Source organism: Nothobranchius furzeri, chromosome 2 (assembly GCF_043380555.1).
Source record: "Nothobranchius furzeri strain GRZ-AD chromosome 2, NfurGRZ-RIMD1, whole genome shotgun sequence".
Lineage (NCBI taxonomy): Eukaryota > Metazoa > Chordata > Actinopteri > Cyprinodontiformes > Nothobranchiidae > Nothobranchius > Nothobranchius furzeri.
This window is the reverse complement of record NC_091742.1, coordinates 9,779,181-9,798,440: the sequence shown is the minus strand read 5'-3', so window position 1 is coordinate 9,798,440 and position 19,260 is coordinate 9,779,181. Positions and strand designations below refer to the sequence as shown.

The 19,260-nt window shown below is 39.7% G+C and overlaps 1 protein-coding gene across 1 annotated transcript; it reads left to right on the top strand.

Annotated features, from left to right (window-relative positions):
• Nucleotides 1-1,163: 1,163 nt before the first annotated feature.
• Nucleotides 1,164-18,709, top strand: rfx6 (regulatory factor X, 6). Its single transcript, XM_015947087.3, has 20 exons — nt 1,164-1,602; nt 3,982-4,135; nt 4,277-4,400; nt 4,500-4,561; nt 4,638-4,715; nt 4,802-4,829; nt 5,915-6,022; nt 6,131-6,208; nt 6,282-6,395; nt 6,591-6,640; nt 6,748-6,907; nt 6,971-7,115; nt 8,498-8,607; nt 9,098-9,215; nt 10,743-10,865; nt 11,433-11,639; nt 12,917-13,220; nt 13,439-13,788; nt 17,556-17,726; nt 18,042-18,709. Exons 1-20 carry the CDS (start codon nt 1,446-1,448, stop codon nt 18,218-18,220), a joined length of 2,820 nt encoding a protein of 939 aa, XP_015802573.3. The 5' UTR covers nt 1,164-1,445; the 3' UTR covers nt 18,221-18,709.
• Nucleotides 18,710-19,260: the final 551 nt, after the last annotated feature.

The window sequence follows — 19,260 nt, the reverse complement described above, 5'->3', positions numbered from 1 at the left end:
ATCCCTCACCATCTCCTTCTTAAGGTAGTTCCAACGTTTGCTTAAAGTTGTGCACATTATTCCATCAAGTTGTTCTTTATAAATCACAAAGTTTGCATAGAAACTTGGAGTGGAAACTCTGGAGGTTTCTTCCTGTTAAAAATGAGTTTTCCTCTCCACTATCGCTACATGCTTGCTTAGTATGAGGTTTGCTGTAAAGCCACTGATACAACAAATATATCATCTTGACACAACAAGTCAGTGACTTGATGCAATCTACTGGGTTCCTTAGGGAAACTTTTAATCAAGTGGCATTATGAACTGAACTGAATTAGAATGTTTTACTTTGTGAAGTACCTTGAGACAACTCTTGTCTTAATTTGGCGCTTTATAAATAAACTGAATTGAATTTAAAGTGGTTTAAGCAGTTTTCAGACCCCGTTTTGTGCGTAAGCAAGCTTTATAAATGAGGCCCCTGTCCTTTGCGAAAAGACAATTGCCTTGCACATATCCATGTATATAAATGGAAAGTAACCTCCTATTTAGGAAGGTGAGTGTCACTACACAAATTGGCCTGATTACTGCTAAACCTGTGGGATTTAGGATTAAGGAATAACTACAATAGAACCCATTTGGCATTTTGAAGTAGGCTAAAAGATATCAAAAAGCAGCATGCCATTCTTACCACATTCTATTGAAACGTACGAACAAAAGAACTCAGAAGAACATCCAAAGCACTGCGGGCCTCACTTGGGTGTAGTTATGGTCAAAGGTCATCATGTAACATAAAAGAGGTGTGTGTGTGTGGGGGGGGGGGGGGGGCTGCTTTGGGTGACACAAAGCAACATTTAAAGAAACAATTACATTAGTGGATGCATTTTCATATAAACAAGTATGAAATTCTCATTAGGCTTCCATCGTGTTCATTCAAAATCTAACACAAGCATCACACAACCATATTTAGGTGTTTCAGGTATAAACCTGTCCTGATAAAGTGAAAACCGGCTCTTACCTGTGTGTGTTTAACATCATGGCTGGCTGTCGGAGGTGGGATAGATAGAAAGATGGATGGATGGACAGATGGATGAGGGTTTTTCTGTTAATCATTAATAAACTGGATTAGCTCAGTCTTCTGTAAATATGACGAATGCATCCCCAGCTTCATTAGTCCGGCTCTCCTTCAGTGCAGCTCCACCGGCCCGGCTGAGTTTGGTTTGCCCGTGACGGTCCTGAATTAGTTTTGTTCCACTTTTTATGTCCAACAACAGCTGTTAAAAATGCTGGCCCTGATGCTGTTGCTCTTTGTAATCTCCTTCCAAACAATTCTGACGGATGGATTAAAAAACAACCTTTAAGGATTATTTTGACTCTTTAAGGATTAAATTACACCCTTGTTTCATTTTGTATCTTTGCCCTTTTTTCTGCTTTTTGTTAACTTTTTAAAATTTTGAGTTTTTCCGGTCGACATGCCGATGAAACGCAGCAACAGCAGCTCTGCCGGAGACGACGCGTTTCTTATTCACTCTTTTACAAAAACTTTATGCGGCTCACAAGAAGTAATGAGCTCAGACTTTAACGGACAAGTACGCTTTAATCCAGAAGAGGATTCTGGGATTAAATCAGGTAAAGCAGCAAACAAACGGCTCCGGATGCATTTTCCAAACCTCTCAGACACTCGATTTATAATTTTTATTTTCACCCTCTCTCTGTTTTATTCTCCAGTTCATCTAAATCTAATTCTAACTTGAGTGTTTTTTTAATTTTAATTTACTCAATGAAAAGCAGTGACACGAATCAGCCACCTGGTGGTGCTACAGTGTCGTTCAACTGACCACAAGATTTCAAGTTATTATGTGGGAAAAATAATTCCTATTTTTAAACTTACTGATCCTCTGATATCATAAATAAATCATATTTTTTACAATCAGACTTCAAACCGTTTTGACTCAAAACTAAAATATTTAATCTGTGAAGAACCTTAAATGGTTTAGTGGATTTGATTGGTTTATTGGTTTATTGGATTTTGTCCCTTTACCCCTTTGATGCATGAATTATGAAATCTTCAACCGTGATATTTTTATTTTAACAATTTTTTTCATTCGTCTTTAGGTGTGAATTAAACAAATTTCAACAAATTGTTTTTGTAACATTTAGTAATTTAGAAATAATTTATTACATGTCCACCTCAGTGGACAGCATGCATTCTGAACATGAAATATGTTGGCTTGACTTACTGAAGTCCAAATAGAGGGGCTCAAATGCAATAAAGTCTTCAACAGCTGTGCTTAATAGCAAATAAATAAATAAATAAATAAAATTTTGAGTACTTGTCCACTGTAGTGACCACTATGCATCAAAGGGCTAACTAACAGGCTGCTTGGTAGAGCACATTTTAAGGCCTATATTTTATATGAACATGCACTGAACTTTACTTAATAATACCTAATGAATGAAGTAAAAAAATGTGGATGTTTACATTTGGAAAATTGCATTATCACCCTAATACTAATAATAACAATTTAAAATAATTTTATTTTGTATCCCAAATAATAATAATAATAAAAAGCTTTTCATGTTTTTATTGTTGTGGACATTAAAGGGTTAATGAACTTATGACTTCTAACCAATTCTGATGAATTAAGGGTCTTATTTTGAAAATAACTTTCATCACGTGGCTCGTACCAATGTAGGATCTCAGTTTACCTTGATGTTTGTAGTTTAATCATTCAAACAGTTTAAAAGGCCTTTTAAGTAATAAATGATAATGAAGAAATAAAGCAAGAAATAAGAGAAGAGAAAGTTCAGACATGTGGGTTTGTTTGCAAACTCATTCGCCAGTTTTAGTTTTTTTCCACTGTTGTCAAAAATAGGTCAACAAGTGTTAAAAAATAGTGTAAATTCATAATGATATAAAAGTACTAATATAATATAATTAATTTTTATTCAAAGAGCTCCATATTTGGATTTTTTTAAATTAAATAGTTAATAAATCAGTAATATATGAGGACTAAAATATCCTCTACCAGTCAGTTAAAGTGTTAAACAGTTTGTTTATTAAATATCTCGTCAGTTTAAGCCTGAAAACTAGTTGATTTAATTAAATTTGTCAGCTTTTCATTACTCTAATAATGTTTCAGTAATAGTTTTCTTTCCACGCTTATAATTATAACATTAGAAATATTCATGTTTGTTATTTATCAGTTCTTTTTGTTTGCAAGAAGACTTAATCTTTTGTAAAATGAACTTTATATAAACAAAGAATTAACAACAATCTCAATGAAAAGTCACTATGGAGTTACAGTAAACGTCCTCAGATAGCATAATAGTTAGTGTATTGATTCTTTTTGACGTTACAAAATTCATTTATTGTTTACTCTTGACAGTAAGCAATCTAAGCTGAGGGATAAATAAAGACACAAATTGTGTTTTCAAGGTCAGATAAAAAAACTAATCAGTCAGCATTTAGAGGAAAATAAAGGCTGCAACATTTGCAGAATAACCTTGAAGATTTCTCAAGAAATTGGAAATAAATGAGAGAATTACAGATCAAATACTCCATTAGATGAGAAATGTCTATTTAATCTCCACAGACATTTAATCAGACTCAGAAATGAACTGATTTAAGTGACGATTCACACAAAGATTTTACAACAAGAAGCAGATTGTTGTTGTTTAGGCTTCAGTGTGTCATGTTTTCAATTCCAACCCTGTTTAGAGAAGTTTTTATCAAACTCAATAAAACCCAAAACAGAAATGAAAGAAAGAAAAACATCCAACTAAATTTTTATTAATTCCTTCCCGGTAAAGACATTCAAATATTTCTTCATCTTCGTCAAAAGTACAAATGACCATTTTTTTAATAAAAACTAGGTTTGTGCTTTAAATAGAAAAGTTTTCACGAGTTTAATTGCAGTGAACTCCTAGAATTAATAAAATTTGAATGCTTAATACTTTAAAACATGGCAGACTAATTCTGTGTTGTTTTATGATGATCACAAGCAGAAGACAGCAATGAGACACCATCGTCTGAGGAGGACTCTGATCTTGTGGAACTAAACTCAGACCTGAACATCAAAGAGAGCGTCGGTTCCTCTAGAAAGACCATCAGTCAGATCATCAAGGACAAGAAGAAACAAACCCAGCTCACGCTGCAGTGGTGAGAGCCCCAGCTTCAGGCTGTTGGTATGAACCTGCTGTAGGGTTAGGGTTGAGTGTGTGTGTGTGTGTGTGTGTGTGTGTGTGTGTGTGTGTGTGTGTGTGTGTGTGTGTGTGTGTGTGTGTGTGTGTGTGTGAACAGGCTTGAGGAGAACTACATCGTGTGTGAAGGAGTGTGTCTCCCGCGGTGCATTCTCTATGCTCACTACCTGGACTTCTGTGGGAAAGAGAATCTAGAGCCGGCCTGTGCTGCTACCTTTGGAAAGGTGCTTTCTGTTTATTATGATTCAAACTGTAAACCTTTATTGATACATATAATTAAGCTGTCACTATTACTGAAACTTTATCCCTGCTGTCCTCATCAGACAATCCGGCAGAAGTTTCCTCTTTTAACAACAAGACGACTCGGCACCAGAGGACACTCCAAGTAGAAATATTACAATAAAATTAAGCAAGATTTATTTATTTACAGTCTGATCTTTATTCCACACCTTATTTCACAGATATCATTATTATGGAATTGGCATCAAAGAGAGCAGTGCTTATTACCACTCTGTGTATTCTGGTAAAGGGTTGACCAGGTATTGTAAGACTAGATCATTTAGAGCTGAAGCTTTTCTCCTCAATATAAGTCTTTAATTTGAAGTCTTCTTTGTTTCTGTTGTAGATTTTCAGGAAGTAAGCTGAAGAATGAGGTAATTATCCCTCAATTTCACATTTTATTATTTAATATAAGACTTAAATTAGTTTTAAGCTCTCAGCTTTATTAGTTTTAGTGTACAATCCAGGTTTTACAGTTTTTAGGACGTTTTTAGCATCTTTCTGCTCATCTAATCTGAATTCAAATATCTTTGTTACTTACAGAGTGGGATTAAAGATAAATCCTTTAAATTGAACTCACTGAAATACTTTTTAAAAGAAAAGTCTTACGTTTGGCCTTTTTCCAAAACCATATACAAATATATCAAAAGCCAGAAACATTTCTGACTTCTACAAGTCAGGACCTAAAGTGTGCACAGGACATCAAATTACTTCCTCATTCCTGGTGTTTATTTTCTCTTTAGAATTTGTTAAAACTTCCCCTAACTAGACGTGGACAGAATTGTTGGTACCCCTCAGTCAATAAAAGAAAAACCCACAATGGTCACAGAAATAGCTTGAATCTGACAAAAATAATAAATAAAAATTCTATGAAATTTAACCAATGAAAGTCAGACATTGCTTTTCAACCACGCTTCAACAGAATTATTAAAAAAATACCGTAAGGTCATGGAATGGGCCTGGACAAAAATGATGGCACCCCTAAGTTAATATAGTGCTGCACAACCTTTTGAGGCAATCAAATGATTCCTGTAACTGCCAATGACACTTCTGCACCTCTCAGCAGGTATTTTGGCCCACTCCTTCTGAGCAAACTGCTCCAGTTCCTGTGACCATTGTGGGCTCTTCCTTCATTGACTGAAGGGCACCAACAGTTTTGTCCACATCTGTATTTCAGATTAGTAGGTTCTAATAGACGTTAAAGAACACGGATTGTTTTTGAATATTTAGTAAGTGTATACCAAAAGGATATAACTTTATTAATTTTCTTTCTTAGAAATGAACAGTTTTTAAAATTTTTATTTTCCAGTCCCCCTAAATTAAACAGGTTTTACTTGAGCTTCAAATGTGTCAACTTTAGGGGATGTGGGATCCCAGGGCTCAGCCGGTGATTGGGTTCTGGGCGGCAGTTTGGGTTCAGAGCAAACCAAATATGTCTGCTGCCTGTTGCGTTCTGCAGGGCGGCTTCACGAGGAAATACTCCCTGAGCTCTAAAACAGGAACATTACTCCCAGACTTCCCAAACGCCCAGCATCTCCTACTGCAGGGAAACATCTCCAGAGAAAAGGTTCCTGATCAAATATCATCACGTTAATGTAACCTTTGAATTGTTTTCTGTTGACAAACAAAAACTCTGGGTGTCAGGATTGTAGCCGCCTTTTTTTATTCCTCACAGGTGGACACACTGATCATGATGTATAAAACACACTGCCAGTGCATCCTGGACAACGCTATTAATGTCAGCTTTGAAGAGGTGGCTATTTGCATCTAGTAGCAGTATTTTATGTACTATTTAAACTTTTTTAATTCAGCTGTTTTGTCTTCAGATCCAGAATTTTCTGCTCCATTTCTGGCAGGGGATGCCCGACCACCTGCTGCCGCTGCTTGAAAACCCGGTTATCGTCGACATCTTCTGCGTCTGTGACTCCATTCTCTACAAGGTTGGGCAGAAATTACTTTTACATGTGTGTTCAAATGTTTTGTGCTAATTCATTAAACGAGGGACTGCAGGGTTTCGGCAGAGTCTTAAAGTCTTACAGTTTTTTTTAAGCTTTCAAAAACTATGTTAAATCTTACATTTAAACATTGGTACTTTCTTTTGTAATTAATGAATAATCTGTGTGCTTATTTTTCAGGTTTTAACAGATGTTTTGATTCCCGCCACGATGCAAGAGATGCCCGACAGGTTCGCTTTTCTATTTCTTTAAAATACAAATTCAAGCTGATTTCATGCTTCAGTGATAAATGAGATGAAATCAGAGGATTACTAAGTTCGGTGATGTTGTTTATCAGTCTGTTAGCAGATATTAGAAACTTTGCCAAACACTGGGAGCACTGGTTAGCCTCTTCCCTGGAAAACCTCCCAGAAAGCCTTGCAGCTAAGAAGCTCCCTATTGCACGTGGCTTTGTTTCCTCCCTGAAGAGACAGACTTCCTTCTTGCACCTGGCTCAGGTAACAAACATGACGGTGTGGCGTCAGATCTCAGAGTCAGTCTTGACCTCTGCGTGGTTTCAGATAGCACGCCCGGCGCTGTTCGACCAGACCGTGGTGACCAGCATGGTGATGGATATCGACAAGGTGGATCTGAACAGCATCACCTCACAGCCTCTGCTCAGCGTATCGGCCGCTGGAGGCCAGGAGTCTGATATTTACTCCGAGTGTAAGAATGAACTCATTTTCATGTTTACTGAGAATAATGCTGTCACATGCCAAGCATTTAAATCCTTCAATGGTTTCACTTTCTCTTCTATTGAATGATAAAAATATGTCAAAGAAATAAAATATTTAAGGGTCCCCCTGCCCCACAGGCTGTTGCGATTGTTAAAAACTTAACATTTTTAGCAGTTTTTGTCTGTTTTATTTGTTATTGGTTGTATTCAGCATCCTGAATATCAGTATTAGTACCTTCATCAGAAAGCTCAATTCCCGTTAGCCGTCACACACTGGTGACATTTTTGGACCCATTCCTTGGGGGAGTGGTGAGCTGCAGCTGTGGCCGTGCTTGGGAACTAGTTGGTGGTTTAACCCCCCCCCCCCCCCCCCCCCCAATCCAACCCCTTAGTGCTGAATGTCAAGCAGGGAGGCATTGAGTCCCATTTTTTAAGACTTGAACCCATGATCCCCTAGTCTCAGGGCGGACACTCTACCACTAGGCCACTCAGCTGCCATATTTAATCCTGTACATGTTAGATTTTCATTATCAGTTTTAAAAACTATATTTGATTTGTATTATTATTTAATATTCAAGTCTTTAAAGCAGTGGTCTCCAATCCTGGTCCGAGAGATCCACTACCCAGCATGTTTTAGTTGTTTCCCTGCTACACTTGATTGAATGGTTCAGTCACCTGTTCAGCAGTTCATCAAGCTCTGCAGAAGCCTGTCAACAATCTGAATAATTAATATCAGGTGTGTTAGAGCAGAGAAACCTCAAAAACATGCTGGATAGTGGCCCTCCGGGACCACGACTGGACACCCAGATTTTTAAAGCCACGTGTGATTTATGCTGGAAGTGTCTTCAAGATTAAATTTAAAGTTGAGTAAGTTTTCAAACCAGAACAAAATCACAAAACGGCAAAAAATTGATTGAGTCATTTTTTAAACCTTGTTTTTGAAAATAACCAAAACTCCTTTTTTTTCAGTAATACATTTTTCCTCTTGTCACTTTGTGATTTTTATTTAGCATGAAACCACATTTGTGTTCGAATATTGGATTCCTGAAATGGTGTGATGCTAACATTTAACATTTAAAAATATTTTTTGTTCAAAATTTGTAAATGTATTTCTTTTTTTAACAAATTTATTTTAATGATTGTCTATAGCAAAATGTTGTTTGGTGCTGTTTCATGTTTTCTGAAATTATCATCCCATTCAAGTTTTGTTTTATTATGAATATCATTCATTTTCTCAGTGATTTTTGACTGTAAAAAGATCTGAAGGTTGATATAACAATGTCCTGAGAGCATCCCACAAAAGTACTTATTTATAGTGTTTTCTTCCAAATTAAATTATTTTCCTGATGTCATTTTCTGTCTTTTTTTCCAGATGATTCTGTCACTGTCTTTCAGGAACTGAAGGAGCTGCTGAGGAAAAACGCCACAGTTGAGTCGTTCATCGAGTGGTTGGACTCGGTGGTAGAGCACAAAGTCATCAAGGTAACAGCTGTTCACTTGTGTGTATGTGTGTGTGTGTGTGTGTGTGTGGGGTGGGGGTGGGGGGTGGTTTGGGGGGCTTGTATTTGTACCCTTGTGAAGACTGGATTTGGGATATTTACTAACCTTCTTATGACCGATGGTCCTTGTTAGGACCAAAACTCGGTCCTAATGCAGAGTTCTCCCTTGGGGTGAGGTTTACAGATAAGATGTGAATTGAGTTTTTGTTACAGATAACTTTAGGAATACACTGGTTAGGGTAAGGGTTACAGTTAGGGTAAGGGTTTGGGTTAGGCATAGTGGATTCACTAAAATGAATGGAAGTCAATACAAAGTCCTAACATAGGTACAAATACAAGAATGTGTGTGTGTGTGTGTGTGTGTGTGTGTGTGTGTGTGTGTGTGTGTGTGTGTGTGTGTGTGTGTGTGTGTGTGTGTGTGTGTGTGTGTGTGTGTGTGTGTGTATGATGAGCTGCTATTGTGTCTCCTTCAGCCTGGTAAGCAGAGTGGTCGACCTCTGAAGAAGCGAGCTCAGGACTTCCTCTTGAGGTGGAGCTTCTTCGGTGCCAGAGTGATGCACAACCTCACGCTGAACAACGCCTCCAGCTTTGGTAAGGAAACGTCTACACTCTGACTATAATACCTTTACTGATACAGTTCCTTGAATATTTCATCAGTGGTTGACCCAGTATATTTCCACTTTTCAGGAAAACTATTTCCTGCAAAAATACTTTCCTCTACCCTCTCCTTATTCTCCTCTTTCTACCAATTCCACCTTTCCCAGGATTCACCGATGACCTCTTTCTTATTCATTTTCTCATTCTCTTTCCTCACATTTTTAATAACAATTTTGTATTTTTCTCATTTTTATGTATTTTGAATAATTTTTATATATTTTTTTCCTTCCATTTTTGTTCTTGTGAAGTGCCTTGTGATTTTTATCTTGAGAGGCGCTATAAAATTTTCTTCTTCCTAAAAAAAAAAAATACTGATGATATTTAGAACCCTTTTGCACAGTCTAATTTAGCACTTAAGTAAATGTAAGATAAATGCCTGATTAGGCTGACCAGTCGGAACAGCGGTGGTTTCTTGGAGAAGAGGGCAGATTTTGACTTTAAATCGTGTGATCATTTTGTTTGCTACCTCGGGTGCACTCTGTCTTCTAGCTAATTCAGGACCTGTTGTTTTTCTCCTAGCCCCTCACTCCTGACCATCCTCCTCCCACGTGATTGGGTTGTTGCAGGGCTCTAGTGAATAGTACTTGTATGAACTCTCGCTAAATCAGTAAAAACATATTAATGGAGCAGTTTTTTTTTGGTTGTTCGGTGAAAACAAATGGCTTAAATAAAATTAACGGTTTCATGAAAATTTGTAAAGATAAAGGTAGAAGAGGTTCATCAGTATGACTTTTCTGAGCAAGAACTCTTTTAAATACCAGAAACTAGCTGCTGGTTTGTTATCTGGCTAGCTGTGAGCATTACTCTGCTCTGTGGACTTTTTTCCTGCTTCTAGAAACTTTGCACGCTACAAGCGATGCCACCTGCAGGTATAGTCTTTTAAATAGGTAAATATCTGCTAAAACATCACTTAAAATGAATAAAATATCCCTTAAAGACTTTAAAACTCTTAACAAAGGCCCCCACACACAGATGCGTAGGTTTGAAAGGAGCTAGCTTAGAGCGGATTGCTACAATAACATCATAAATTGTGATGGCCAGACTCGCTTTGATTACACAGTCTTATCTATGGCTCTTGTGCTCTCTGTTCAAACACACACACACACACACACACACACACACACACACACACACACACACACACACACACACACACACACACACACACACACACACACACACACACACACATACACACACACACACGCACGCACGCACACACACACCCACCCACACAGGCTTTGCATTCAAAAATAAACAATGACCATTTGGTGGGTCGCAATTTTTTTAAGTCCCACTAAAGCTCAAACACAACCCTGAGGCCCTGCAGGTCAAACAAAGAAACACAAGGGTCAGAAAGGTCAAACAGAAGGAGTGATGTCTCACCTGGAATCAGAGTGTTTACAGCTAAAGATACGAGAAGGTTACACTCACTTCTGCACGTCGTCTCTGTTCTGACAGGCTCCTTCCATCTGATCAGGATGCTGCTGGACGAGTACATCCTGCTGGCTCTGGAAACCCAGTTCAACAACGACAAGGAGCAGGACCTGCAGAACCTTCTAGATAAATACATGAAAAATGCAGGTATCAAACATCCCAACAATGGCTAAAGATAAAGAAAACTTCTTCTCACTCTGGTTGATAAAACCTCCTCCTGTCAGATGCTTACTGAATAAAACAATCTATCTGTGAGGAGCTGATGTGCTGGTTTTTGGTGAAAAGACACCTAAATTATCTATAAAAACATAGGCTAGAATTAACTAATTAATCTGATGTTATGGTGTTTCAGTGGCATTTTGTCATTTCCACAACACAATAAATCTAATTATTACTTTGTTTAGGCACATTTGATTCACCACAGATAGAAAATATTCTTTATTATAATCTGGTCTTTTGTTTTTAACTCACAACTTAATAAAATTATTGTATTTGTTGACACATGGAGGTTGTTTTTGTGACTTAAAAGAAGATAATAAAGTCTGAGTCAGCCTTAACCAGTGTATAAATTCAGGTGAAAATTTTCATCTATGAATAGTTTAAAATGGTTTTAAAATGTCATGAGAGAGATTGCTCTGAAAAGTAGTAAATGAGCCTTGACACAGTTTTTTATGGAGTTTAACCCAGATGTTTTTTGTATAATGTCACTTTCAGATGCCAGTAAAGCAACGTTCATGGCGTCACCCAGTTCCTGCTTTCTAGCCAATCGCAGCAAGGCATCTGCTCCCTCTGACCAATCAGTAAAGAACGAGTCTCTGGGAGAACACACCTACAAAGCTGTGTTCACCAATCAGCAGCAGGGTCTGGAGGCGAAAACTGGGCCCTACCAGGGAAACAACACATCTGGGTTCACGGCTGCAGGTGAACAAAAAACAACTTTTAAAGTTTGTGACCAACGGTGAATCTGCAGCAGGGAAACCTCTGCTTCAGCACACCTGGTTCTAATCAGCAGGTGATTAACAGACTTGTGCATGATGAGCTGCTGAACAGGTGTGTTGATGCAAGAGAACGATTAAGGCCCTGTCTCAATACTCGTGCTGCACCCCATGGTCCTCTGCAAAGTGCACTTGGAGGAAGTTCACGTAAGGCTTCGAGTGCGTAGTACACAAGTGTGCAAATAATTGCCGAGCTGGGACAGCAAACAATTATTTGACTAAAATTACTTTCATTATCATCCACATTAAATCTCATTTAACATACCTCAGAACACGCCTTCCCTAAAGATAGGAAGTTCTCGTGGATGAGAAAAGAATCATGTGAATGCGGTTAACCTTAACCTGATTTACTGTGCCCTGTATGATTGTGCATAAGTGCACATGATCTTCTTGTCACTTTTAACATTACTGATTATCATAAATAATTATTATTAGCCAAAGAATAATAATTCATTTCAGTAATTAAACACAGTTAAAATGAACCATGATGATTATTTATGAACATTGTAATAGACAGTGAAAAGAGTTTATTAAAAAGGATTCTTTTAAATCTTGAAGTGTCCTTCGTCTTGCGGATGGAACAGCAGTCAGATAAAGGCAGTCAGATTAAAGGGGTGGTGGACAGACATTCAGTTTCCTGTGAAAGAAACACTGTAGATTGTCGTAGCAGCCAGGTCAAAGTGACCCAGGCTGTGTGTCTGACCTGAGGTCAAGAATCAGGCCATTCAGTGACACTACAACGTCCTTAGTAAAGCCCATTTGAAGTCGGGCAGATCCTCGAGCAGTCTGGTGCAGAATTTAATTTAAATGTATGTAAAAAAAAAAATTAAACATGATGGGAGAGCAGAGCCAGAGTCTGTAGGTCGAATAAAAGATGCTGATGTAGATAAAATAAATATTATTTACTACAATTTTTTGTATAATTGGAAACTATGCATAAATTTGTGTTTTCTAGAGACACCCTGACATCTTTAGGAGACTCATTCTGTGACCTTGGAAGTTTTAAAATGTCTCTTATTGAGAATAAGGATATGTGTAAACATTATCGGCACTTTCTAGTTTTCAAATGAGTTGAAAATGGTGTAAAATCTCCCACCGACTTGAAGCAGAACCCAAAGTTACTTCCTGTTCTAAACAGGAACAAAGTGTCTGAACTTCATCCATCGTGATGTTTGAAAGTTTCTCCTCTTCATCTACTCTCAGGAGGTCAGATGGACTTCTCTCAGGTCAGCGGCCCCCTCATGACTCCTCCCATCTCTCCAGCTGCGTTTGTCCACCGTGGCTCCGTCATCAACCAAGGGCCCATGGCGGGGAGGCCCCTCACATCCTCCTGCTCTTCTTCCTCTTGCTCATTCTCCTCGTCCTCCTGCTTCTCCTCTATCAGTGCAATGACCCAGCCCTGCCAATCCTACTCAGAGACCCTGTACCACAGCTTACCTCAGACCAGCACTGGCTACTTTCCTCCAGCCAGCAGCCCCTCTGGTCCAAACTACCAGACTGCTCTCAGGTCAGATTTACTCTCAGCTGCAGATTTGTTATGTGTGCATCTAAATATTTAAAATAACAAATCAAATTTGGTTACGTTTGATAGCTTAACAGGAAACAAATACAGATTTAATTTTTAATTTTATGTAAATTAAACTTTCCACATGATTGCCTGAATAACTGAAGAAGAAACCAGAACTTTGTCTATTACAAATATAATCAGGGTGTTCTGATTTTCAGATCCCAGACCCAGAACCAGTGTCAGTCTCCTCTGGCGTGCCACCTCCCTCGCTACTCCTCCATCACTGACCAGACCCTCGCGAAAGACATCTTCTACAACCATCATCCTGCTCCTCTCCATCACTCCTCCAGCAGCTCAGACTGCTCCCTGACTCCTTACGGCTCAGTTGTTCCACCAACATCCAGCTACGCCCCCGGCTCGGATCCTGTTCGGACAGAACGAGGACTGGACCAGCAGGCAGCCGCTCAGGTCCTGGATCCTGGTGAGGGTTTTGGATTTGTGGAGGGCAACCTGAACCTCACCAGTGGAGCCTGTCAGGAACAGACGTTCTCCGTTACAGGACACAGCGGTGAGGAATCACAAACTGGAATGTTAACTTCTCAAATCTCTTATTAATGAGCTTCTGCAAAACAGAAACAATCCTGTTGAACTGCTCAGCTTCTATTTATGAAAAACTTATCGAGAGGTGTTTTTGTCTTATCTGTTCAGACCAGTAAGTTTGTTTGTACTCTAGGTCAAATTCAATCAAAAAATAACAGTTTCCAACGTCCTTCACAATCAAAACCTCCACAAAGGTCATCAAATGTAGCATAGCAAGATCTTAAAACTCATAGTTATTGTTTCTGAAAATACCCTTTTTACTTAAAATTTGTCTGAAAAAATGATTGTTCAGCCGCTTTTCCATCACCACCATCTTTTGTTTTAAAAAGTGCTTTCAGCTATCAAAAGCACCCAACCACTGAACACAGCACACATATACACTCACTGGCCTCTTTATTGGGTATATTTGTCCAACTGCTCGTTAACACAAAGTACTGATCAGCCAATCACACGGTGGCAACTCGATGCATTCAAGACGGTCCGCTGCAGTTCAAACTGAGCTTCAGAATGAGGAAGAAAGGTAATTTTAGTGACTTTGAATGTGGCATGGTTGTTGGTGCCAGACGGGCTTGCCTGAGTATTTCAGAAACTGCTGATCTTCTGGGATTGTCACGCACAACCGTCTCTATGGTTTACAGAGAATGGTCAGAAAAAAGGAAAACATCCAGTGAGCGGCAGCTCTGTGGGCAAAAATGCCTTGTTGATGTCAGAGGTCAAAGGAGAATGGCCATACTGGTTCGAGCTGAAAGATAGGCAAGCAGGTATGCAGAAGAGCATCTCTGAATTAACAAAACATCGAACCTTGTGGCAGATGGGCTACAGCAGCAGAAGACCACACCGGGTGCCACTCCTGTCAGCTAAGAAGAGGAAACTGAGAAAACAATTCACACAGGCTCACCCAAACTGGACAATAGAAGATTGGAAAAATGTTTCCTGGTCTGATAAGTCTTGATTTCTGCTGCGACATTCGGATGGTAGGGTCAGAATTTGGTGTCAACATGAAAGCATGGATCCATCCTGTCTTGTCTCAACAAATCAGGCTGGTGGTGGTGGTATAATGGTGTGGGAGACATTTTCTTGGCACACTTTGGGCCCCCTAGTACTAATTGATCATCGTGACAACACCACAGCCTACCTGAGTATTGTTGCTGACCATGTCCATCCCTTTATGACCCATCTTCTGATGGCTACTTCCAGTAGGATAATGCACAATATCATAAAGCTCGAATCATCTCAGACTGGTTTCTTGAGCATGACAATGAGTTCTCTGTACTCAAATGGCCTCCACAGTCAGCAGATCTCAGTCCAGTGGAGCACCTTTGGGATGTAGAGGAACGGGAGATTCCCACCATGGATGTGCAATATATATATATATATATATATATATATATATATATATATATATATATATATATATATATATATATATATATATATATATATAAATGTTATCCAGCATGCATCACTAATGCAAAGAAAGCTTTCTACACTGACAAAATTCTCAGCTCTGCTGACTCTCAGAAACTATTTTCGACATTCAAAACTCTGCTCAACCCTCCGTCTTGACCTCCAACCAACAATCTATTAGCTGACACCTTTGCCTCATTCTTCACTGACAAAGTGGCAGCTATAAGCAAACAGTTTACTCAACTGGCCACTCCTGAACATTCACTACCACAAACCCCTTCTAGCCCAACCATCTCAAGCCCTACTGCTTCATTTCCTCTTTTTCCCCTCTCACTGAGAGCTGTGTGTCCAAGCTTCTCACGTGCAGCCACCCTACTACATGCCCACTCGACCCCATTCTGACTAAGCTGCTCCAAGCTATTGCTCCTACAGTAGCTGCAGCAGTCACACATGTAATCAACGCTTCACTGACATCCGGTACATTTCCCACCTCTCTCAAGCATGCTCAGGTTAAACCGCTGCTAAAATAACCATCTCTTCTTCCAAATAATGTGGAGAACTACCGACCTATCTCTCTCCTCCATTTTCTGTCCAAAATCATTGAAAGGGTGGCTTTCAAGCAGATCACACAGTACCTCTCACAAAACTGTCTGCTTGACTCTTACCAATCTGGGTTCAAAGAGGGCCACTCCACTGAAACTGCTCTGTTAGCAGTGACGGAATCCTTAAAAAAGCTAGAGCGACTACCAAATCCTCAGTGCTTATCCTGCTCGACTTATCGGCAGCATTTGACACTGTCAACCATGGCTTCCTTTTGTCCACACTCTCTAGCATGGCCATCACAGAGAAAGCACACGCCTGGTTTGAATCGTACCTCACAGGACGATCATTCAGTGTATCTTGGCTTGGACAATCCTCTACCGTGCACCATCTTGCCACAGGAGTCCCCCAGGGCTCAGTACTAGGACCTCTTCTCTTTGCCATATACACCACCTCACTGGGTGAGATCATTCGATCACATGGCTTCTCCTACCACTGCTATGCAGATGACACCCAACTCTATTTGTCATTTCAACCGGATGACCACACTGTCTCTGCACGAATATCAAACTGTCTCTCTGACATATCAAAATGGATGAAATCCCACCATCTCCAACTCAACCTTTCTAAAACTGATCTACTCGTCATCCCAGCAAAACCATCCATACAGCACAATATCTCAATCCAAAATGACTTCCTATCTCTGGCTCCTTCAAAGGCAATTCGAAATGTGGGTGTTGTGATTGATGAACACCTGACCTTTAAAGATCATGTTGCCTCTGTTGCTCGTTCATGCCGCTTTGCCCTGTATAACATACAAAAGATCAGACCATACCTAACACAACATGCCACCCAGCTCCTGGTGCAATCTACTGTCATCTCCCGCCTCGATTACTTCAATGCCCTTCTAACTGGTCTTCCAGGCTGTACTGTGAGACCTCTTCAAATGTTCCAGAACGCAGCAGCGCTTCTGGTCTTCAATCAGCCAAAAAGAGCACACGTCACCCCTCTGTTCATTGCGCTCCACTGGCTACCGCTAGCTGCACACATCAAATTCAAATTGCTAACACTAGCACACAATGTCCGAGATGGTACGGCTCCCATCTACCTGAATCCTCTTGCAAAGGCTTACGTCTTGGCCCGGCCGCTCCGATCATCACAGGATCGTCGGCTAGCAGTGCCTACACCACGCTCAGGACAATCTAGACTTTTTCTAATGCATCGTTCCACAAATGTGGAATGACCTACCAAGCACTACAAGAACAGGGGCTTCCTTTTCGACTTTCAAGAAACTCCTGAAGACCCTGCTCTTCAGAGAGCATCTTCTAAACTAGCACCCTCCCTGCACCCGTCCCCCCTCTACTGTCCACTTCTTGTTCCCACTTCTCTATGATTCATCATGCTGCCTCACTGCCACCTATGACTGACTGGAAATTGGTTGTTGTTGTTGTTGCTGTTGTTGTTAGCCTCAAGGGCAACATGCCGATTATCACTTGTAAGTCGCTTTGGACAAAAGCATCTGCTAAATACATAAACATAAACATATATATATATATATATATATATACATACATACATACATACATACATACATACATACATACATACATACATATATATATATATATATATATATATATATATATATATATATATATAGGCAATAGTATAAAAATTTGGAGTTTCAGCTCAGAACAAAAAATAAAAAGCGAGATTAATGTTTATGACGTGTTAATGTTTTTCTGAGATTCTGACTCTAACTAAACTCTAATATGTTTTCTGTGTCAGGTTATGACAGCAGCTACTTGGCCAGCCAGCACGTGTCGGTCATCAGCAGCGTCAGACGTCTGCGTTCCTTTCCGTCGTCATTCTCCGAAGTCCACGATCCGCTCAACATTCTGGCCGAACCAGGAAGGAAAACAGCTGGAGGCTTTTTCAGTGAGACTGAAACTGGACCGGGTCAGTACCGGGACAGGCAGGAGGATGATGGGATGGGATGCGATTTAGCTGATTCAGTACATTTCTCACCTTTTTTTTAGCAGCATCCAGCACATTTTAGGTGTTTTCCTGCTCCAATATACATGATGAAGTGGTTAAATTACCTCCTCAGCCTGTATATCATCAAATTAAAACCAGGTGTGATGAAGCAGAGAAACCTCTACAACATTCAGGCACTCCTGATTTTTGGAGATCCAACAAACCATTTGGAATTGAGTTTAAAATCAAACCAAAGCCTTTGACAGAAACTGGTCCTTTCCTCTCATCTCCTTCCAGATCACCCCCTTGCCTCATCGGGATCGGCTCCCTGCATGTTCGGACTTCCCTCTCCGTTTGGCTCTCAGGATTCTCTGATGTCTCAGCAGCGTGGGGCGGTGTCTTCAGAGGTACCGGACCTGGTGTCCTCGCTCCCACCCATCAACACTGTGTTCATGGGCCACGGGGGTGTTCAGTGACTCTGATCCGTTCCATCAAACAGGAACACGGTCCCTAGGTTCAAGATGCATTATAAAGGTTTTTATTGTATTTAAAGGTTTCATGTTTTAAATAGATAAATGTAGAAGAAGAAAAAAATTTGTTGAATAAAATAATGATAACATGCAAATACAATCACAGAATCCAGTTATTACTAATTATTTTGGTGGTGGAATTTCTTCACTTTGGTAAAAAGTAAAAATGGCCAAGAATTGAAATTACAGCAGCTTTGATTTAGTTTACTTACTTTAATCAATAAAACCCCAACTGCCTTTCAAAGGAAACACTTCCTGTTTGGGTGATGCTCTTCCCAGTCTACCTCCAACATGAGGAAACCCAAAGGAAATAACAATCAACAGTCCACTTTTATCCCCTTTACAATAAGATTTTGGCCTTGGAGCTTCCTCATGAAGGCAGTTTTTACCTCCCATATTTGAAATGTGACCAATGACCTTACTCAAGTGAGGCTTCCAGAGCTGGGTATTTTGTTCCTGAGTCCCTTTAGAACGAGGCACGATGTGCTGCTTTGTTGTTGTTTTTTTTCGTCAATGGCAAATGCAGCCTGATTTTTACATATTTTTAAACTTGTTACTACTTTCCTGAGAAACAGAATCAGAAATGGCTCAGATAAAAGTGTTTACTTAAAGGCACGCTTTGGCAGTTTTGCTTGCTTTTAGCACCTCCTAGTGTCCATTATTCATTCTCTGTGGTAAAACTGAAAGCAAAACATTTCCCTGCTGTGCCTTTGTCTTTTTAACACCTTAATCTAACTGCTGAAATTTCTCACGAGCCTACATTGGTTTCTACATGAGTGATTCATCACTGAATTAAACAAATCAGCTGTGTTCATGATCTAAAATATGCAGGAAACATGGTGGAAGCAGACTGCAGCGCCAGGTATGTCAGGCCCAACAGAGCAGCCTGCAACTCTGAAGTTGCAACTGCAATATTCTGGCCACACAGTGGGGGTCTGAGTGACATTTCATTAACCATGTAAAGGGTCATTTTTAGCTCATGATGG

Bases quoted from the DNA above. Each gene is read 5' to 3' on its own strand.
- rfx6 (XM_015947087.3), top strand. From the start codon at position 1,446: ATGCCGATGAAACGCAGCAACAGCAGCTCTGCCGGAGACGACGCGTTT. The intron at 1,603-3,981 runs GTAAAGCAGCAA...GATCACAAGCAG, and splicing joins GGATTCTGGGATTAAATCAG to AAGACAGCAATGAGACACCA. The intron at 4,830-5,914 runs GTAATTATCCCT...TGCGTTCTGCAG, and splicing joins GAAGTAAGCTGAAGAATGAG to GGCGGCTTCACGAGGAAATA.